Source organism: Eschrichtius robustus, chromosome 6 (assembly GCF_028021215.1).
Source record: "Eschrichtius robustus isolate mEscRob2 chromosome 6, mEscRob2.pri, whole genome shotgun sequence".
Taxonomy (NCBI): Eukaryota; Metazoa; Chordata; class Mammalia; order Artiodactyla; family Eschrichtiidae; genus Eschrichtius; species Eschrichtius robustus.
In genome coordinates this window covers 145369923-145392623 of record NC_090829.1, presented here as the reverse complement: position 1 = coordinate 145392623, position 22701 = coordinate 145369923, and the positions used below count along the sequence as shown (strand labels likewise).

Below are 22701 nucleotides of genomic sequence, written 5' to 3'. Positions count from 1 at the left end.
AAAAAGTAGTTTAAGACCCACCCCAAAATCCCACCCAATCAGACAGTTTCCCAGGGACAGTCTACCCATCTTTAAAATACTCCATAACATAGACAAAGAAGGAAAACGTACAACTTTTTTTAACTGAAGAAGTATACTATTGATGCCAAAACCTGATGAAGACTGCACACAAAGAGAAATCTAGGAATCAGTGTAACTTACAAATATCAATGCTAAACCCTTAAATAAAATATTAACAAATAGGATCCATCAACTCTCTTTTATAAAATTAACTTATTTATGCCTGCGTTGGGTCTTCGTTGCTGTTCACGGGCTTTCTCTAGTTGCGGCGAGCAGAGGCTACTCTTCGTTGCGGTGCATGGGCTTCTCCTTGCGGTGGCTTCTCTTGTTGCGGAGCACAGGCTCTAGGTGCACAGGCTTCAGTAGTTGTGGCGCACAAGCTCAGTAGTTGTGGCTCGCGGGCTCTAGAGCACAGGCTCAGTAGTTGTGGCGCACAGGCTTAGTTGCTCCGCGGCACGTGGGATCCTCCCCGACCAGGGTTCAAACCTGTGTCCCCTGCATTGGCAGGCAGACTCGTAACCACTCTGCTACCAGGGAAGTCCGATCCATCAACTCTTAAAGAATAATCTATTACCAAGTAGAGTTCGAAGCAAAAGTGAAAAGGCAAGTTAATATTAGAAAATCTATTCATATAACCCATCATATTAATAGATTTAAGGATAAAACCCTTATGATTATCTCTATTAATTCAGAAAAAGCTTTTCCCAAATTCATCATTCTTGAATTTAAAAAAAAATGCTTCATAAGATAGGAATTGATGGATTCTTCCTTAACTTAGCAACATGTATAACATTATACTCATATAAATACCAGCCCCAAACTCAGCACTGTACGTAATGAGGAGACTCTGGACTCATTCCCATTAAAGTCAGAAACAAGACAGGAATCCCCAATACCATTACCCCTGCGTAACACTGAACTAGATACCCATCATCAGCGCCATCAGGCAAGAGAAAGAAGTTAGAGTCATAAAAACGATCACTATTTTGGAAATCAGATTCAATAAAGAATCCATTTTAAATGAGCACGAATAATAAGAGAGTTTAGCAGATTTCTTTTAAAATTAAAATAAAGGCTTCCCTGGTGGCGTAGTGGTTAAGAGTCCACCTGCCAATTCAGGGGAAATGAGTTCGAGCCCGGGTCCGGGAAGATCCCACATGCCGCAGAATGGCTAAGCCTGTGCGCCACAACTACTGAGCCTGCACTCTAGAGCCTGCGAGCCACAACTACTGAGCCCACGTGCCACAACTACTGAAGCCCCTGCACAGCAACGAAGACCCAATGCAGACAAAAGAATAAAATAAAATAAACTGGAGCAAGTTAAAAAAAAAAAGCCCCCCCAAAATAAATTAAAATATATTAAAATTAATAATATATTAAAATTAATTAATATTGTGTTAATATACAGTAGACTTCATATATGTCTATAGTGATTGGCAGATTGTGTGTGTGTGTGTGTGTGTGTGTGTGTACCGTATAGAAGATATGGGAGAGAGAACCTCACAATAGCAACAACAACAAAAAAGTTAAAGTATCTGTGAATACCTGTAACAAGGAATGTGTGAAATATGTATGAGAAAAACCTTCAAATACCCCAAAGTTGACTTGCATGCTCCTGGCTGGGACAACTCAACATCGTGGATATGCCAATTCTCCCTAAATTGACTTCTAAATTTAATGCAAGCCTTATAATTAAAAGTACCAACAAGCTTGTTTCTCTTCTTCTAGAAAAGCTGATTTCAAAAAAATGATATGAAAACTAAACAAAAGAGGACAGCCAGGAAAACCCTGTAAAGAAGAGTAACGAGCAAACCCTAAAGTACCCTTGTAAGGCATTCCACGAAGCCTTAATAACTAAAACGAGTGCAAGGGACTATGTGCTACCCACAGAGCAGTGGAACAAAATTAGAAAATCGGAAATAGACCCAAATACATATGGGGATTTAGTATGTGATAAAGTTGGAATTTCAAATCAAAAGGTAAAAAAATGGACTTAAATGAAAATCATTTGGAAGTATAAGGAGAGACTGAGAGGCACTGAATAAAGAAGTATAGATTGTACTTCTGTTCTTTTTATAACTATTTTCAGCAATGGGGCTGAATTAGTGCAACAACACAAGCAAGAAGACTTTCCTGTTCATTTATCTGCCTGCTGCCCTGTGGCCACCACACCACCCGGGCTAATTCTGCGATTCTGTGTCTCAGAGTGATTCTCATTGAGTGCAGTGATTCTTTAAAATACCATCTATTAGCAGTTACTGTGTGCTAAGGGATTTACATACATGAATCTAATTGAATCCCAACCACTGATAAAATAGCTCTTATCTCCATTGTATCATTTTGGATCTATTTATCAAATGGAATCAATACCAATCTTATAGAGCTTCTGGGAGGCTTATCAGATATTTGAAAAAGAGTCATCAAATAGACAGACATTTAATAAATTATGTTGGGACAACTAAGTACCCAAGAAGAGAAAGATCAGATTAAATCCTCACTTCAGGGAGATCAAAAATTTACAAGTAGAAGGGACTTCCCTGGTGGTGCAATGGTTAAGAATCCGCCAGGGATTCCGTTTGATCCCTGGTCCGCGAAGATCCCACATGCCGTGGAGCAACTAAGCCCGAGCGCCACAACTACTGAGCCTGCGCTCTAGAGCCCGTGAGCCACAACTACTGAGCCCGTGTGCCACAACTACTGAAGCCCACCTGCCTAGAGCCCATGCTCCACAACAAGAGAAGCCACTGCAGTGAGAAGCCCGTGCACCGCAACAAAGAGGAGCCCCCGCTAGCCACAACTAGAGAAAACCTGTGTGCAGCAACAAAGAACCAATGCAGCCGAAAATGAATGAATGAATTTTTAAAAATGTACACGTAGAAAGTGAAACCACGAAATCATTAGAAGAAAACACAACAAATTTCTTTATGACCCTGGAGTGAAGAAGGACTTTCTAATATGTGTCAAAATCCAGAGAGCAAAAAATAAAAGATTGATGAATTTGGGTAAAAATAAAAACATATACCTGGGAAAAAATATCATAAGCAAAGTCAAAAGATAAAAGACAAGCTGGAAAAAACATGGTAACATATATCATAAAGGGCTAATCTTCCTAATATATAATATATAAAGAGCTCCTACAAATCAAGAAGAAAAAGAATAACCCAATAAAAAGAGGTGAAGACATGAACCACCCCCACGCCAGTTTGTAAGAAGTAGGTCCTCAGGTTACCCATAGCTTTTGCCCAACTTGGCCACCAATTGAAAGTTTCTGTGACCCCCTCCTGGGTCCAAATAATTTGCTAGAGTGGCTCACAGAACTCAGGGAAACACTTATTTTCATTTACCAGTTTATTAAAGGATATGATAAAGGACACAGATGAAAACCCAGATGAAGAGATACACAGGGCGAGGTCTGGGAGGGTCCTGAGTGCAGGGGCTTCTGGCCCCGGGGAGTTGGGGTGCATTACTCTCCAATTATGTGGATGTGTCCACCAAACTGGAAGCTCTCCAAACCCACACTAGTGGGATTTTAGGAGCCTTCCTCACATCGGTATAACCGATTACTAACTCCATTTCCAGCCCCCTCCTTCCTCAAGAGGATGGGAGGCAGGGCTGAAAATTCCAAGGTCCTCATCCTGGCTTGGTCTTTCTGATGACCTGCCCCCACCCAGGAGCCACCCAGAGTCACCTCATTAGGACAAAAGATGTTCCTGTTGCTCTTGTCACTGGGGAATTGACAAGGGTTTCAGGAGCTCTGTCCCATGAACCCAGGACAGAGCCCAATATAAATTTTCTGTTATCTCACACCCATCAAACTGGCAAAAATCCAGTCTGACAACACACTGAATGGGTGACAGGGTGGGAAACTGGCCTCACGTGCAATGCTGGTGGAAGGGGGAAATGCCGCCACTTCCGTGGGTGTGGACTGGCGTGTCCATCAAAATGGCAGGGCCTTCAGCACCACCGGATCCGACCGCCAGCTGCTCGGAGGAGGTGTGGCCGCCGGGCCTGCCTGTCGACGGGGAGTAGGGGCAGGAGACACGGGCAGACAGGCCCTGGGAGACTGGGACCTCCCCATGTGTGCTGGGTTATAGGGCGAGTGCATTAACTACTCAGAAAAACTGGATCGACTGTATTTAACCTTTTCTCTCATTTAAGAACCCTCCTCGAGGGCTTCCCTAGTGGCGCAGTGGTTGGGAATCTGCCTGCCAATGCAGGGGACACAGGTTCGAGCCCTGGTCTGGGAAGATCCCGCATGCCGCGGAGCAACTAGGCCCGTGAGCCACAATTACTGAGCCTGCGCGTCTGGAGCCTGTGCTCTGCAACAAGAGAGGTTGCAATAGTGAGAGGCCCGCGCACCGCGATGAAGAGTGGCCCCCACTTGCCGCAACTAGAGAAAGCCCTCGCACAGAAACGAAGACCCAACACAGCCATAAATAAATAAATAAATAAAATTAAAAAAAAAAAAAGAACCCTCCTCGAAATAGAGTGATTTTTCTCATCTGAACTTTACACGCAGACAGACATCCCACTCAATAAAACTGGGTGGGTTTGAGGTTCTTTATAATAAAGCGATGTCTTAAGGACTGTCTTTAAAAGCAGGCAGGCCCCTTCCTCAGACACTCGGCCCCTGTGTCCCTGGCAGAGGATGTATGGTAACCACGGCAACTGCTGCACCCAGCCTTTCACAGGCAGCTGTCACTTCCTGCTGTCACTCACTGGAGGGTCCTGGGCCCACGGGCCCCTCACTTCCCAAATTCCTCACCAGCCAGTTTGCTCAGGACTCACTTCCACCAGTGAAGGTTCAGCCTAGGGGGCTTTGGGCTCTTAAGACTCCCTCCAGGCAGCCCTCCTGAGAACACAGGTGCTGGGAGGCCGTGCCCGTTGGGGAGATGGTCACCTGACACCCCACAGCCTGTCACGGCCTCTGCCGTGGACGCTGCCAGGCCACGCATGCATGTGTCCAGCTACCCTCCAGCCTGGGTTGGCTGCACAGACAACGCGCTGGCCCTGACCTTGTCAAGCTGCAGAGCAGGTCAGCACGGACCTGGCTCTGTTCTCATTGCGGGCAAATGACTCCCTCCTTGTTTAGGCCACTGTTAGGGTTCCTATCACTTGCAGCTAACGCCATGAGAGTGGGCTGTGCTCTGTGATGACTAAGTACTCAGACAAAGCGCCACCTGCTGGGCTTGGGCGCAGAGCGTGGCCGGCTGGGGCCCTGAGGTGACGGCACGGTGCTCTGGGCCGCGCTGGTCACTGCAAAGTCCTGCAAGAGAAGGCTGGACTCAGACCAGAGGGGCCACTGTGAAAGCAGAGACGCACAGAGGCAGCTCCCACCCGAGAGGAGCCTCCGTCCCCGGCCCGGGAGCTGCGACCCCCGTCCACACGGTGTCCCGTACCCTGGCGCCTCGCAGGATCGCCAGAGCCGGATCCTGCAGCCTAAGCTGAGGCTGGGACTCGCTGGGAGCCGCAGGGGGCGGGGATGGGAAACGGTATGTGTGGTGCTCTTGGTGCACTTGGGTGGGAAACGGGCCAAACAGCAGCCTCAGCCCTGGCAGCCTGGCGTTCGTCCCGGTGCTGTGTACCCATGCAGACCCTAAAACCCGCTCGCTCGGCAGACACCCCCGAGATGAGAGAAGCCGGTGACAAAGCTCAGGGCGGCAGCATTTGCCCCAAGGGGGACGAAGGGAAGGTGGGCAGGAGGTGGAGCAGATGCTGATTCCAGGGCCCTCGGGAGAGACCTCAGGGATCGATCCTCCCAACACCACCCAGAACCTGGCCGGAGCCGAGGTCATGCGTTTTTAAGTGGCCATTAGTCTGGGCCACCCCCTAAGTGGGTTGTGTGGCCACAGATGCGCCAGCTGGGTGCCAGGAAGGCCCTGGGTGGCTGCAGGATGTGGTTACCCCTCCAGAAACAGGTCACTGTGTTTATTATCTTCGCTCTGTCTGTGTCCCCAGATGACTTCTCAATCTTTGCTGGAAAATCAGGCTGTGAGTGAGAGGAACGCTGCGCCCGGGACACAGTCGAGTGTCCCAGGTGAATCTAACCTCGGTTCCTGAACTAACCAGTCTCACCCCCTGTACATCTGTGAATTCTGAACTCGGCATTTTTAAAGTAAATGAAACCACCTGTTGCTCACTGTTGGGGTCCTCGGGTTCCCCTTATCTGAACACAGTGTTAGTTATGAGATGTCTCCCTGGTTTAAATGACGATGGTCCCGGCCAGTTCTGGTTTCAGGCAGCGCACTGGTCGGGCCCTCAGCGGGTTTCTCGGGTTCTGTCCCCGGACAGTCAGTCACCCCACTTGTAATTGGCCTGTCCAGAAAATCGGGCCCAGGTGACTGACTGCCCGTGACCGGGGCGTTTGTTTCCGAGGATGTGGGACTTTCAGGGCTAGAACCAGGACAGTCTCAGCGACACTGGGATGGTTGGTCACCTGAATCACGAGAGAGGCACAGCCGCAAGGCGATCTAGCCATGCGACTCTGACGGGTCTCCTGTGCTGAGGACAAGGCATGGGGTGGGAATGGGACCCCGCGACTCAGGAGGGAAAAGCTCACCCAGTCGTGAACTCCAAGTTGCCCCGAGCTCTGGGCCGGCAAAGCAGCCTCCGTCTCCCTTATGCGGGAGAGCATTCCCCCTTCCCTGGAGACCTGCAGGGGCCTCCCCGGAGTCAGGCGCCCCCCAGCTGCCAACAGTCCTTGATTCCAGAACAGCCACGAGGGCCAGGCCTGAGCCTAGCCTGAGCAGGGGAACGCGGGCTCTGCTCGCTTCGCTGCAGCGTCTGGCTCCTGCGTGGCAGTGGTCCTTAGGGGGCTGGACGGTAGGGGCAGGGGTGCAGAGCGTACGGCCGGGTAGGGAAGAGGCTGAGGAGCTGGGCGCTCTGCCCCAGAGCTCGGGATCACTAGCGTGCTGGGTGGGGTGTCTGGGGTGCTCCCGACATGCTGTGGACGGGCTGCCCTGGGGCATGGCCATGGTGATGCCCTGTAGCACACGGAGATGCCAGCACTGCCTGGGCAGAGTGTGGAGGAGGGGCCTGGAGGCTCAGGAGGTGAAGAGTTCTAGCAGATTCACACGTGCGGTTGGAGAACCCGCCATCTGACTAGTGTTCTGAGGAAGGTCAGAGGTCCCCCCCACTCCACTAAGGCAGAGGGGATGCAGTAGCGTGGGGCACTGCCATCGCGGAGAAACTCAGGTGGCCGCCCTCCGCGGCCAGTATGGTGGTCGAGGATGCTTCCACCAAACTCAGCTCCCTGGTGGCAGCGGGAACAGCCCCACAGGAACGTCGCAGCCCAGGACCCTAGGACTCTGGAGTGATGCCATGCCTTCTGCATCAGGGAACTAAACACTGTTTGCAAAGCAGGTCTTGGGTCCTGGTACTTCCTGATGGCCTCAACATGGGATGTCAGATGTGATTGGAACCGTCCTTCCCGAGCTAGGTGCTCTCAAACCAAACCACCGTCCTTCCCAAGCTAGGTGCTCTCAAACCACTGGGTCACAGGATGGGCAGGTGCAACAGCGTCTGTCCCAAGATGGAAATGGGATGTTTGGTATGAAGCCTGAGCACGAAGAAGTTACACAGACCGTGGTCCCGCCCCTCGTGTCACCTCTGTCACCCTGACACCTCCCTCTCAGCCACACCTTGCCCCTTGGGGGTGTCCCCTAAGTCCTAAGACGCTGCTAGAGGGAGCATCCTAGGTCTGATTCATGAGTGGCTCAGCCTGGTATGATGGCGCCAAAGGAACGTGCACAGCGACTGCACCCCAGCGCACGCAGGTGGCCCCGAAGGCCAGTGGGCAGCGATTAGAGGGATCACTGTGCCGTGCCTTTGGACAGAGGGAGAGGTGGCTTGAGGTGATGCCATGGGAGGACTTCTGGGCAGCGATGAATGGCTTGGCTCACTACTCAGTTGCTTGGAAGCAGCAAAATCGGAAGACCAGATCCACACGGTTTGGGGGAAAGGCATCCGTGGGATGCCTTAGGGAAAGTGGATTGGTCTAAGGGGGTGGCACAACACGTGTGGATCTTTGTGTCCCGCCAACGTCCACAGAGAACACCCATCGCAGAGAAAAACAGGTGGACAGGTGGCTCATCGGGCCATCGGGCAGGTGTCAGCATCTCACTCACTGGCCACTGCACGAGACAGCTCCTCCTCCCGCTCTCCGAGGATGGTGTGGCCGAATGTCCAGCCTGCCAGCAGAAGACTCTGATTCTGAGCCCGTGACAGTGGTCTCTTTCCCAAGGAGCCCAACCAGCCAGCTGGGGGTAGATTGGTGACAGGAGACCTCCATCCACACTGGAGAGGGCAGCGAGTCGTCACCACCAGAGGTGACATCAGCTCCAGCCAGGGGTTTGCTCTCCTGCCCCCAGGGCCTGGGCCCGCCCTGCTATCCAAGGGTTCCTGAAGTGCCGAGTTCACAGTCAGGAGACCTCACGCGTCACAGCCTCAGGTCAGGGACTCACTTCATAGCAGAAGAGCTGTGGCCACAGAGACCACTGCTCTGTCACTGGTTCCCCATCCCCCAGGGCAGCCAGCCTCAGAAAACGGCCGTGCGGAGCCAAAGCTCAGCGACTGCGGGGGTAGGGCGTTAAGCTCCAGGACACGGTCTATGTATTTAGCCAATAGCGGAATGTACAGTAGTGTCTCCCCATAACCAGACTCCCCAGTAATACGCCATCGGGGACCCACGGTGGGGGGTAGGGTTGGGTCCTCTCACCATCGATCCCAGAAACCCACTAGCAAAATGTGTGCTTCTCATCCCTGTGACCTTAGATCCTGTTGGATTAGAGGTTCTGGTTTGGGGGAAACGTGGGGGATGCTTCATGGGGGATACACTAAGTATTGCACAGAAATAAAGCTACAGCCACCTCCGGTCACTTAGCGTTCCTCATGCCAACGGCCTCATAATCAAAGAAAGGAGGTACCTCCCCGGAGAACGGCTTGGCCCTGAGTGTGCTGTGTGAGGAGGAGTATTTCCAGAACTCAGGGACTCTTGGGACTTAGCCATTCGTGGTTTTGTGGGTCCAAAATGTTTCAAGTGTTGAAAGAACAGCAAAAGCACAAGGCGGAAACATGATACTATATGAAAAAGAGAAGTGTTTTTTCTCTTTTAAAAAAACATAGTGATAAAAATGTAAATTTTAAGACTCGGTGGACAGTTTAGAGAGCAGATTAGCTGCGCTGCTGAGAGAATGTGCAAACCAACAGATGAACAGAAATGTCTGTGATGCAGTGCAGAGAGACACAGAGGTGGAGCCCGGGAAAGAGGGTCTGAGACCTGGGGCTGGAAAGGCAGGTATAGCACACCTGGCTGGAGCTGCAGAGAGAAAGCGAGAGGGAATGGGACAGAGGCAATATGTGAAGCACGATGATGGCTGAGAAATTTCTAGAACCGATAAAAGACTATATTCTCAGATGCAAGGGGCAAATCAAATTTCAAGCCAGATAAAAATAAATTCATGCTCAGACATATTCCAGTGCCGCTACAGACAGCGAAGATAAAGAGTGGGGAGAATTTTAGATCAAACAGAGAGAAAGGACGGATTAGCAACCGGTGAGGGGGGGGATGATAAGATCCTGTCCGCTGACCTCCAGGCAAGAAAAGTAGAAAATGTCTTAAAATATTGAGAGAAAGCAATGATACCTTGTAATTATCGCACAGCTAAACTCCCATTTCAAAAGCAGGATGAGATAAAGACATTTGCAGAAAAGCTAAAATTGAGACGTTTACTACCACCGGACCCACTCAAGGAAGTTCCCAAAGGTTTGTTTCGAGGAGAATGAGCCCAGGGTGGGGTCCTAAGATGAAAGAGGGCCGAGGAGCCCAGAAGCTGCAGATGCGGGGAAATCCAGGCAAATGGGAACTCTCTGAAAACAGCAACAGTGACTTTGGGGGTAAAAATGAGAAAGAACTGCAAATGCTGGAAAATATTCAGGGTGGGAAGGGGAGCGACAGATGTGACACTGCCTTAGGCACATGCATTGGTAGGAAGGAGAGTGAAAAATGCCCATGAACCTCAGGGCTCGTTACCTTAAGAAAGTATGTTAAATGGAAACAACCTAAATGTCCATCTACAGATGAATGGATAAAGAAGATGTGGTACATATGCAGAATGGAATACTACTCAGCCATAAAAAATAATGAAATAATGCCATTTGCAGCAACATGGATAGACCTAGAGATTGTCATACTAACTGAAGTAAGTCAGAAAGAGAAAGACAAATACCATATGATATAATTTATATGTGGAACCTAAAATATGACACAAATGAACTTATCTGCAAAGCAGAAACAGACTCACAGACGTAGAGAACAGACTTGTAGTTGCCAAGGGGGAGAGGGGCTGGGGGAGGGGTGGAGTGGCAGTTTCGGATTGGTAGATGCGAACTATTACATATAGAATGGATAAACAACGAGCTCCTACTGTATAGTATTGAACTATATTCAATATCTTGGGGTAAACCATAATGGAAAAGAATATAAAAAAGAATGTACAGGAATTCCCTGGTGGTCCAGTGGTTTAGGACTCTGTGCTTTCACTGCCGAGGGCCTGGGTTCAATCCCTGGTCAGAGAGCTAGGATCCCGCAAGCCATGCAGTGCGGCCAAAAAAATGAAAATAAAAATAAATAAATAGGGATTTCCCTGGTGGCACAGTGGTTAAGAATCTGCCTGCCAGTGCAGGGGACATGGGTTCGAGCCCCGGTCCGGGAAGATCCCACATGCCACGGAGCAACTAAGCCCGTGCGCCACAACTACTGAGCCTGTGCTCTAGAGCCCGCAAGCCACCACTACTGAGCCCGTGTGCCACAACTACTGAAGCCCGCATGCCTAGAGCCCGTGCTCTGCAACAGGAGAAGCCACCGCTATGAGAAGCCCGCGCACCACAATGAAGAGTAGACCCCACTCATCGCAACCAGAGAAAGCCCGCGCGCAGCAACAAACACCCAACGCAGCCAAAAAATAAATAAATCAAATAAATAAATAAATATATATATTTAAAATAAATAAATAAAATATTAAAAGAAAGTATATATATGTATAACTGAGTCACTTTGCTGTACAGCAGAAATTAACACAACATTGTAAATCAACTATACTTCAGTATAACAATTTTAAAAAAGAAAAAGTATGTTAAGAGTAGCCCCTAAAAGAATAAAAATAACCAGTAGAAGAGGAAAAGTGGGGGAAAAAACCTTAATCAGGAAGCAGAAAAGAGACACACAGAAAATGCTGACAAGATGGTAAAAATAAAGTCCATAATAAAAATACATGTACATAGTTTAAGCTCACTGGTTGAAAGGTATTTATTTTCTTACTGGTTTAAAACCAAAATAGACCAGTACCTGCTGCTTACATGCTTACAACAGATACGAGAGACAAACCTCAAAATATAAAGACACAGATAAGTTAAAAGGAAGGAAAAATTATACACTAGGCAAGAAAAGTAATATGTAGCTCTATTAACATTAGATTAGATTTAGAGCAAAAAGCAGCTCACTACGAAAACGGAACAATTGTAACTTCATAGGCACCAAGCCATAGAAGACAAAAACTGATAGAACTTCAAGGAGAAATGGACAATGCCAACTTTGTGCGGAATTTTAATATCCTTCTCTTCATGATAGATTAGCAGGTAGAAATGAGCAAGGATATAGAAAATTGCAAAAATAAAAGTAGCGAGCTTGATTTCAGGGGCACACATAAGACTCTACAGCCCAGAATGGGTGGCTGGTACTTATGGACAAGAGGTGTGCATAATCTGTACGGAAAAATCATAAAACTTTATTGTAAGACATGAAAGAGGACTATATGAGAGGAGGAATAGGGTGCTCACACACAGGAAGAATCAGTGTTGGAAACGGCCATCCTCCCGGGTTAATCCAGCCTCACAATGCCAGGGAAAGTTCCAACAGGTTTTGTTGGTTTTTAAATAGAACTTAGGAGCTGATTCTAAAATCTGTGTGGAAGAATAAAGCTTGTTGAATAACCAAGAAAAATTTGAAGAATAAAAAACAAGGGCTTGCCTTACCAGATGCCTGGACTTCTTGTGAAGCCACAGCCATCAGAAACGTGGGGCCAGTGGGCCAACCGCATGAAATAAGGGCCCAGAAGCAGACCCCGCATGTCACGTCAGGAGGCCTGCGGTGACCCTGGGGGCCCTGCTGATCAGTGGGGAAGGGCAGGATCTTCAAATGGTCCTGGGGCGACCTGTTCCCCAGGCAGAAAACGTAAAATAAAATAGGATACTTACTTCTATTTGCCATCCCCCAAATTCAGTTTCAGGTGGATTTCGGTTCCAAATGAAAGCTAAACATTACAATTTTCAAAATAGAGTGTGAGAGAATCAGTTATGACTTCAGGAAGGGAACGGATCTCTTAGCAAGACACACAGAGTCCAAAACCACAAAGGAAACGATGAATACATTCAGTTCCATTCAATGAAAAAAATTCTGTGCATCAAAAGACACAAAAATCAAGGGAAAAAACAAAGCAGAAATGAGAAGACTTTGGTAATGAATAACGCCGCCAAAAAAATGAGTGCATCCAACTTACATAAAGAAAGTCTAGGAATCAATAAACAAAAGGCCAGCAACAAATTCGAAAAGGGAGGGAAGTTACACCACCTCTGCAGAGGAAGCTCCCACAGCCAACACGCATGTGCTGGGGCTGCCCCCCCCACAGTTGTCAGGGAGGCGTAGGCTGAACCACACGGGACCCCTCGCACCCCTGGAGGGGCAGCACCTGCCCTCGCCGTGGACCTGTGACCGCACACCCATGGTTGGGGGTTGGGACAAAGGGAAGATCTGGGAAAGCAGGGCCTCCTTCCTCCTAGATGTAGCCGTTCCAGCCCCATACGCCCGAGGCTCTCGCACCAGAACCAGAGCGCAGAGAAACGTGGACGGAAGATTCACTGCAGCCAAAAATGGTGCACCTGTGAGTCCAACAGGAAAATAGACTCTGACATGTTCACACAAGGAAGCATGATACGGCAGCAAAGCTGGACCACAGCTCCTGCGTGAGTCCCCCCAGCAACGCTGGAGGACAGCAAAATGCAGGGTGACCCCTCAGTGCGACCCCATGCCGCTCACCTGGGTGACGTCCTGAGAACCAATCCCGTGGAAGGCAGGGGCTGCAGGCCCGGGGTACCACGGCCCGGCCCCTCTAGCTCTGCCACCTACTGCGTCAGTGTTTCCTCCTGGTTTGATGTGACATTTGAGTTACCGCATGTGAAGCTCCCAGAACACGGCCTGGCCCACGGAAATCACCACGGATGGGCCTCCGGCTAGGATGGGCAGGACGCCCGAGGCTGTATGGTTTACGGACAGGCACATGGGCAATCTTTTCACTATTCTTTCCATCTTTTTGTCTGTTTCAAACGCTTGATTGTATGGTTGCTTTGTTGGGGGTGCTTTGTTTTCACTTCAGCTCTTTTTCCTTCCGAAAGTTCATCTTGGGGCTTCCTTTCCAAACCACCCCACCCCCTCCCAGCTCCAGGCCTTTAGAGCGACACAGAACAGCCCTGGGAGCGTGAGAGCGCGGGTCACGCGTGCTGCGGGGGGACTTCCTCTGTAGTGGAGCGATTCCCCTTGGAAATTCCCCGCCTTCCCACTCTGCCGTGACCTTCCCAAGTTCCCTCCGGCAGCTTCTGTGCACGTTGGCTTCCCTTTGCTCTCCAGCCCCGGTGACCCCGCTTCAGGGGCTCCGTGCCCCTATGCGCCACGCCAGGGGGCAGCTAGCAGGACGGCCCTTGTCCCACAGGTCCTTCCGCAGGGTGGTGAGATCTGCAAAGACTCTGGGACCAAGGGCTCTGTCCAAACCCCACACTGAGACCGACCCGGCTCTGCTGACCCCTGCCTGTTCCAGCCCCGCCTGGCGATAGGCGGGGGCCCCTGGAGCCCCTCTCAGGGTGGTTTCTCGCCGGCTTGTGGTTACAAATCCTCCCCCGCCCTTCACCTTCAGACGTAAACCTCCCCGCCCGGAGCCGTTGCCCCGAGGACCAGGGAGCAAACGCTCAGCGCGCCCCACGCTCTCCCTGTCCCGTCCCGTCCCGGGGGAGGTCAGGGCCTACCCTCCGGGCCCCTCGCTCCAGGCGCACCACGGCCTCCTGTCCGCAGGGTGCCTCGGGCACGTCCAGTTAGCGCGCCCGGGTGGCCTGGCCTCACGGCCCCAGCCCTGCCCCGCGCCCTTCCTTTGGGGCGCCCAGCCTTCCGGAGCCTCCTGCCTTGGCGTGGGGAGCAGGGCTCAGGTCCCCCTGGCTCTCCCCCTCCTGCAGCAGCTGTCGTGGAAGAAAACCTTCCTTGGCCGCCTTTGACTGGTGACCGGCTACCACCGTGTCCCGGGAGCGGCCCCCCTATTAACCCCTCCTGACTGGGCGGGCGCGTCTCTGTCTGTCTCCTGCTGGGACGGAGCCGTTAGCACAGGCCTTGCCAGGCGTGCCCGGCACGAGGCCAGCTCTCCTGCTCCTCTGGGTGCTGCAGGCCTGAGGGACCCGGGAGCCATCTGTTGGCTGAGACCCAAGGTCCGTCTCCCAGCCCCCTGCTTCCCCCAACCCTGGAGACCTGGATGTCCCCGCTGAGAGGCGTCCGCCCTGCTGGCTGCTGCCGTGTCCTGGGGGAGGGCGGCCTTCGACCTCCAGACTGTAGGCCAGCGCCCGCCTGGGGTGGGGTAGCAGCCCTTTCTGGGACGAGCAGGAAGAATGCCCAACGATGCCGCGTGGGTCACTTACATCCTACAAGTGCGAGGGGCCTTCTGGAGGTCTCCCCGGGAGATTCCACGCAGTGATCTGTTAACACGTGGTTGTGACAGAGGACGGAATTCACTCGTGCTAAGGACACTGGAAAAGGCACTGCAAAAGGTCTAAGTGGGGGGACTTCCCTGGCGGTCCAGTGGTTAGGACACTGTGCTCTCACTGCCGAGGGCATGGGTTCAATCCCTGGTCGGGGAAATAAGATCCCACGCGGTGCAGCCAAAAAAGAAAGTCTAAGTGGGAACAGCGTTCAGGACAGTAAAATGAGTTTCCCTCCTTGGGGACAGGGCGTGGGAACAACAGAAGGGTCAGCCCAACTCCGGATGGCCCTGCGCAGGGCTAGACTCTGCGGCGCGTCTGCCGTGCGGGCTGCCAGGGAGCGGCACGTGTGTGCTTTCACCTCCACCCCCAGCAGCTCTGCGGGTCATCGGGTCCCGGAGAGTGTGCAGCAAACTGAGCCGCCAGGAAGAAATGCTTCTCCTCACTCTTGTCCTGACTCAGCGCCATCGGGGCGCCGAGGACACTGGCGATGTGCGGGGCTGCCCCGGGGGAACAGCAGGGCTGAGGAGGGGCGTCTGGACTACGTATCTCCCACGCCCAAGGGCGGGCGCCTCTCCAAACCCAGAGTCCTGCGTGACGCCAGGGGCAGCCCCATGCCGGACACGCCCCCCCCCCAAACCCTGAGCCTCCCCAGGGCCCATAGCGCCCACCTCCTTCTGCACCAAATCTTTCCCTGGAGAAGGACCCGATGCAGGCTGGCCCCAAACCCTATTTTCTGTTTGGAGCCGCAGAAAACAGGGTTGAGCAGGAGGGGTGGCCGACAATGCCTACCTGCCCGGCTGACTTTGGGCACTGAAGGTCCATCCTGAGACCAGGAGCACAGCTCCGTGTTGTGTCCGGATGGCACAGTCCCAGGGTGGCAGCCAGCGCCCTGCCTTTCATAGGGTGGAGGGCATATCCACGGCCTTGGGCTGGCCCAGTGGGTCAGCTTTCTTACAAAGTCCTGGGCAGGTGGGACCGACCGTTTACTCAGACATCAGTGGAATCCTTTACCAGTAAGTGGTGATGTTTTAACACAGTCTGCGGGGAACTATGTTCCAGAGGCCTTCTGGTCCTGAGTCATGACTGAGGAGCTTGGGGTGGGGGGAGCCGGAGGAGCCCCTGGGGCCGGTGAGCAGTGCCTTCCCAGACAGTGCACCCCTGCCCCGCGGCTCCCAGCCTTGCCGTACCTGGAGTACCTCCAAGTCTCTGACCCCTGGCAGGACGTCGGGGCTCCTGTAGGGGGACCATCCCCACCAGCTGGTGGATCTGGAGCCCAGAGCATGCAACATCGCCCCCTTCCTCTGAGCTGTCACAGGACAATTCCATCTCCCCACTGAGGTTTCAGCCTTTGGGGAGCACTTTCAGACCCACTGCTGTGCGGCCACTTGGACCAGGCTGTGCTCTCAGGCTCCACGCTGGGAGAAGACACGGGAGGGGGAGCCCCCAGTGCAGGCCTGGGGTGTCATCCCATTTCCTAATGGGGCTGTTCCTGTATGACCACCCCAAGCTCTCCCCTTGCTCTCTGGGGTGTGTGTGTCCCTGTTTGTGTGCCTGTGTGTGTGTGCCCATACACGTGTGTATGGGGGGGGGGCGCCTGTAGGCATGTGCTGGTACACGCATGCTCTGAATTCAGGATATATTTTTAAAGCTAAATCGTGGGTAGACGTATGCGTGTCAGGAGCGCCGGTCCCAGCCCGGCTTTCCCAGGTCGCAGGGCAGACGTGGGCCCATCCCCACTGCCGGCACCGGCCCCAGAGCAGAAAAGCACATACTCAGGGGCTGTTCCCAGAGCATAAGTGACACCACGGTTCTTTTAGCTCGATTTATTTTCACAAGACAGACAAATCAGACCCTGGAATAGCTCTTGGTTCTGACAAGAGTTCTTTTCTTTATAAAGAAGAAAAAGCATTCCTGGGTTTTCTCCACAGAATGCATTTGTTTTTACAAAAAAATAGTTTCTGATATATACATGCCTACTTTGGAAACCTTTAGTCCTGGATGGCTTTTAAGACCCGTTTTTAGGCAGAGGGTCACTTAGCATGCTTTATGCACCAACTGATTTTTCTCCCTTGTTTTTGCCTGAGGATCGCTCTCCTTCTCCATTTCCCTTCCGAAAGCAACTTACATGAAATGGAAAGGCTCAGAAAGTGTCCTCACAAGACAGCCTCGGAGAAACAGTTCCAGCCTCGGGAGGGTCTGTTCAGGCGAGGACCCCGCGGGCCAGGATGTGCCTGGAGGGCCTTCCCTTCCCCGGGAAAACCCTTCGCGGGCCAGAAGCAAAGGGACAGAAGGAGGCAGGCAGTCACTTTTTCTCGTAGCGGGGATATTTTATCCCGCTCTTTCACAGCAGCAATTTTAATAAACAAGTATGATGCCCACAGCATTTTATCTAGAAAATACTGCCACTCAGGCAGGCTCAAGCACGCCCGTGTACAAAGTGACCTTCGCAAGCGCACGGCAAATGCAGCCAGTTTTTCGGGATACAGGCTTTTAGAATCGAAGTTATAGCTCCCCCCACTCCCTCCCCCCACAAGCTCCCACAGACCAAAAATACCGCTCTCCTCAACTACACAAAGCTGTAGCAAAATTGTAAAAATGAAGTGTACAAAAGGAAGCATCCATATAATACATTTGCACCCTGTATACAATTTATCACCCTTTGAAGCTGGCCAACGGTCAGGTACGGCAGAGGATTGATAATAGAAAAAGAACCCCGACATCTGTCCCACACATTTGAGTCGATGGTTTATGTGATTTTCCAAAGAGAGATATTTTCATTTACAGCTACAGTACTTGCTGACGACCCTTATGATTAAGAAGCCAGTTGAATTTCCTGGCGTTTAGGCAAGTTATCATTTGATTGTCACCACGTACAATTCTGAGACAATAAACACAAGTAGATCAGATGCATTTCTTCATGGTATCAAGTAACTCCAGTTTAATACAATTTAGTGCATTTCAGCATCTCATTCACAGTTCAACTTCTGTCCAAAATACTTTTGCAACAAAAAGTTAAGAAACTGAAAAGTTTATGGGAAAAGAAAACTCCAAGTGAACTTGTCATCACAAAGCTTAAAACTTTAAAGCGATTCAATTGTCTTTGAAAAGAATACGCGGCCGCTGCCAGGCTGACTGGCGTCAGCAACCCTGTGATTTCCTGGGCTCCCCGAAGTGCTTTGTGGGAATCGCCACCATTGCCGCTGAGTTAGCTAGTGGCTGATGCTTGCAGTGAACTTAATTCACGTGTGTCCACCCCTTCCATCAAGCAGAGTGCAGTGTGACATCTCCTACCCAAAAAAGGTCCCTGCATTTTTGTGTCCTGGCCCTGATATGCAAGGCTGCAGAACCTGCATGAACATCTGCACACACCCGGCAGCACCACTCACCTCGTGGGACCAAGTCAGGGCCGTGGCCGGGATGAGGCCGGCGCCACGGGCCACACCCAGGTGCTGGGGAGAGGCTTGCCTTTGCTTTGGGAGCTAACTTGCTAGAGAGAGGGGCAGACACGTGGGCCGGGGACATGCTGTCTCCAGACGGAAGGCAGGTAGGCACGTCAGGCGCATGGTTTTAACCCTAAGCCTGGTTACACTGCAGAGGGTTGAAAGCCACGTGGCACCACTGCCCGCTGTGTCGCATGCCGGGGCTGCATGCAGCTGTGGGTGAGAAATTTGCAGCACGAGTTCACACACAGGGTCGGACAATTCAGCTGAAAATCAGTTGGGCTGAGAAGATTCTATTTGGCTTGTCTATAGGTGTCTTGGGCAGAGACAAAGCAACATGCAGAGAGATACTTATTCTTCACCCCAAATCTGACACAAATGGGGGGTCCCATGGTTGTGGACAGCTTGGAGACAGCTCTTGACCTGCACGTGACTGCACGCACCGCTTTCTCCCCAGATCGATTTCGGTGCTCAGTAACTAGTGTGACAAAGAGCGTGTGCCACGATGCACACGGGGGTGACGGGGCAAATGGGGTGGAGATTCCAAACTGACTGGCGATCATGCCTGCATTGCCTTTGCAAGAAAGTTCTGTTCACGTCGCTGATTTGTGTCATTACTGAGTGGTTTGTATAGAGACCGCTCTTCAGCCTGACTCTGTGCTTCTCAGGCAGGGGCTGTGGACAGACAGGGCCATGCATCCCGTGCGCCATCACCAAAGACCGGATGACCGGCATCACTTCTTTCTTTGGGGTTAAAATTCTTGTAAGTGGTCTCCCTGACCAGGTAAGCCTTTCCCCAGCGTCTGCTCACCTGCAGGAGTGAGGCCATCTCTGCTCAGTGCTGTCACAAAGACCCCGAGAGGGGCCAGAGAGTCCCCAGGTGCTGGTAGCTGTCACAAGGTCACCATGAAATGCCGCAGGCACCCTAGAAGCCCCCTGGAACTTCCCAGAGGGGACTGCTGGACACACGGGGAGGGCCCAGAAGCCAAACTCTACTTGTCAGGCTGCACCGGGATATGTGTGCAGGTGACGAAAGACACCAGGACCTGAGCTGAGAAACACGCCGGCCAGCAGCCCCCTGGCTCAGAACTCAGCCTATCGGGCACTTGTGGGAGGGGCCCAAGGCCTGGGGCCCCGCCCTTTGTGCATCTCCAGTGGGAGGGGGGCTGGCCCTGGAGACTGCCCCAGGCCACAGAGCTGCCCCTACAGAGAGGTCAGCAGACCCCTCCCCTGCAGAGAGGTCAGCAAACACCACAGAAATTCCTTGCCCCGCCCAACCCAGGGCCTAGTGTGTAGGCTGTCAACGACTTCAATCTAGAGCACACCCTCCCCGACTATGACAAGCACGACTGTCCCAACATTCAGCCTGAATTTGGACAATGGTAACATCAGAAACAAAAGGGGGTAAAGGAAAAGAAATAAGAAAAACACTGTTCTGGGATTTATTCACTTAAAAAATGAAAGGAGCCTCCCCCTTCCCTTCTGAAGTGGATGAAAAGCAAAATCCACCCCTCCAAAAAAAAAAAAAAAACCCAAACATTCATGGTGTAGTTTTTATTGCTCTCAGAGGGCTTGGTATTCAAATGCACAAGCTAATCTTTGTTAAATCAGAAGGAAGTCACTGAGATTTAAAACCTACACGTGGTCTCAATCTCCATTCATCTAGGAGTCTTCACAGCTGGTCACTGACTCAGTATAGAATTTACACATTGTGTATTAATTTCAAGGGGAGGGAACTTAGCTGGGAAGCAAGAACTATTAATTAAATGGTAAACGATCTAAATTTGCATTTTCCAGGTAGTATATCTTCACAGTAGTACCCTTCAACTTTTTCCTTTAAGATTTTTAGGGATTAGTGAATTAGCAAATGACACAGACACAGAGAGACAGATGAGCAGCATACCGTGTGAAGAAAAATAAGATCTAAGGTGCCGCTCACCGCAGTGGCAGCCGCTCCCCTGCTCGGTTCCGGCTCCAAGGGAAGCGGGGGACGTGCTTTGTGGCAGACGGAAGCTCTCTTCTGAGAAAGCACTTCAAAGCTGTCTTTCAACTTCATGAGGACTTGTGTGCATTCACTACCACTCATGAGCAAGCCCAGAACTGTGATTCGCTTCCCTGTGACCTTGGTCCCTTCACCAAGGTCACCATGCACAATTCAGTAGTGTCATTATGAAGGGTATATGCCGTTTCCATAGGTCTCCCCAGAATGCATACTTAGGGCCAATGCATTTTTCCAGTTTAGTTTATAATGTTTTCCATGCCTCTTTCTTCCATTTTTTTCCCCTAGAAAATTCAACCTGCCTCTATTCTGAACTCTGGTTACAGTATTATCAGAGATAACACCCATTATTTTTCTTTCCCTTGCTAAAAAAGATGAGGGGAATGTGACTTAAAAAAACCAAGTTGAACGTTTAAGACGAAAGTCCGATGCAGGCAGGGTGACGGTGGAATGGCCTGGCGGAGTGCGGGGCTCCGGCGGGAGCCGGGAGGGCGTCCCAGTACCACCCCCCCCCCCATCTCTGCCCAGCAGCCCAGCGGCTTCCAGCCCGGCCAGGCCAGCGGCCAAGCGCGCACGAAATATCTCCCTCTGAGGAAGAAACGGCTCCCACCAGGGCAGCAGGCTGGAGGGGACGAGGTCAGGGCACTCCGGTCACCCTCCCCCAGGACAAGTGCATCTGCTCGGACGGGGGGTGGCGGAGGAAGGGAGGGCTCACCACCTCTAGTTTCCATCAGGAAGTTGAGAGCCATCAACAGATCAACTGTGAAAATAAAATCTCTAAAAGCTCCGTGTTAACAGTCTCCTTTAGAAGACAGGGTGATGGTGACACTGCCTTTTCAAAAGTCCAACAGTCCTGCGGGCTGCGGGCTGCGGGCGGAGGTCTCCCCGGCACACAGCGCCTCCGGCTCCGGCCGGCTGGGGAGGGGGCCGCCCTGCACCCGTGCTCCCGGCGGGGCGACCGGGTGGGACAGAGGAGCCGAGCTCCAGGCTCGGGAAGGACTCGACATCTCACCGCGTTCTCGGGCTCCACTCGCCTTAAAACCGATTTAAGGTGTGTCAGGCAGGCCTAGGTGGGAAGCGCCAGGACGCTCCGGAAACGACCAGGGGGCGTGTCCCGCCGCCAGCCCCGCCCAGTGTGCTTATCACCGAGGGGACGCCCCCGGGCCCCGCCCCCATCGCCTGGAATCGAGGTGCCAGCAGGTCGCGACCAGCGGGTGCTCTGGGGACCCCGGGACCCAGGCACACCGTCCCCGGGGGGACGGGGGAAGAGAGTTTGCAGGGAGAACAGGGGAGGAGGCGAGGGGCAGGGGGAAACTCCCGAGATAACAGATTAAAAACCAAAAACTGGATCTAAGTGTGAGAAGAGAAAGTATCCAGAGGCTGCCTCTGTCAGGCAGAGCTGTAGAGGGATGGCAGGGGTGAGACCCGTTGTCCCGGGAGCGGGTCCCCCGGGCCGCTCTGCCGGCAGCGGACGCGCAGGTGCCAGGCTGGTGTCTGTCTCCATCTGCAGGCCTTCCGACTGCTTTGCTCTCGGTTCAAGTTTTATTGGTCAATATTAGTCACCAGTTAATAAGAAAAATAGTTTCTAAGTGTCTTTTTTTCCTACCCCCCGCTCTGTGTGTGTTGTTCTGTTTTTAATTGAATTAATAGGATACCACCGTCAGGTTTATGTGTGTTCAATCACAGCCGTTAATTATTCCTTTTTCTTAAATTCTTGGTTTCCATAGCTGGAGCCTTTCTCTATTTCAGTCACTCCTATTAGTCGGCGGACTCCAAAGGAAGCTTTAAAATAGGAAACAGGTGAGGTTAGACTGATTGCTGGCAAGCTGGAAAAATCGTCATGGGGGCAGGCGGACCTTCGGCCTCAGACTTCCCTGGGGGGGGCAGGCCGGCCTTCTCCCCTCCCCCGCCCCCTCCCTGCGCCTGGCCACTCAGCCTGTCCCGGGCGGCGGCCGGCTCTGCTCCTCCGCCAGCCCAGGGAAGTGTGCGCCCGCTGCGGGGGGCAGTTCTCAGCTGGGGCTGAGGGCCCTGGTGCCCAGCCAGGTGCCCGACAGACGGGGTGCCCAGCAGTGCACTCGGGGCTGCAGGGCCTCGAAAGCGTCCTGGGAACCTCAGCCCGTCACACCAGCCCACGCCCCTAACTGCCCGAGTGCAAACCGGTGGCCCAGGCCCTCCCCACACAGCTCTCAGAACGAGATGCCAGGCGGGCGGATGGCCGGCCAGCTTTCTGGACAGATGGCCCTGGAATCTGGCTGTGGCCTTCACGGCCCTGTGGCTCAGTGGCCAGAGCAGCTCTCTGAGGCCGGCAAGGCTCAGGTTGCATCCCGGCTCCCAGGTGACCGACCATCTCCAGGCCTGGGCGCCGCGGCCGGCACATGGAAGACTCCCAACCTCAAGCCGCGCCATCATGCC

The 22701-nt window shown here is 52.3% G+C and overlaps 1 protein-coding gene across 1 annotated transcript in view; it reads right to left on the bottom strand.

Annotated features, from left to right (window-relative positions):
- Nucleotides 1–19829: 19829 nt before the first annotated feature.
- AGPAT3 (1-acylglycerol-3-phosphate O-acyltransferase 3) overlaps nt 19830–22701 on the bottom strand; it is a 90340-nt gene continuing 87468 nt past the window's right edge. Inside the window, exon 10 of the mRNA XM_068547179.1 lies at nt 19830–22071. Within this exon, the coding sequence (XP_068403280.1) occupies nt 21983–22071 (89 nt within the window). The 3' untranslated portion in view covers nt 19830–21982. The remainder of the gene's footprint in view (nt 22072–22701) is intronic.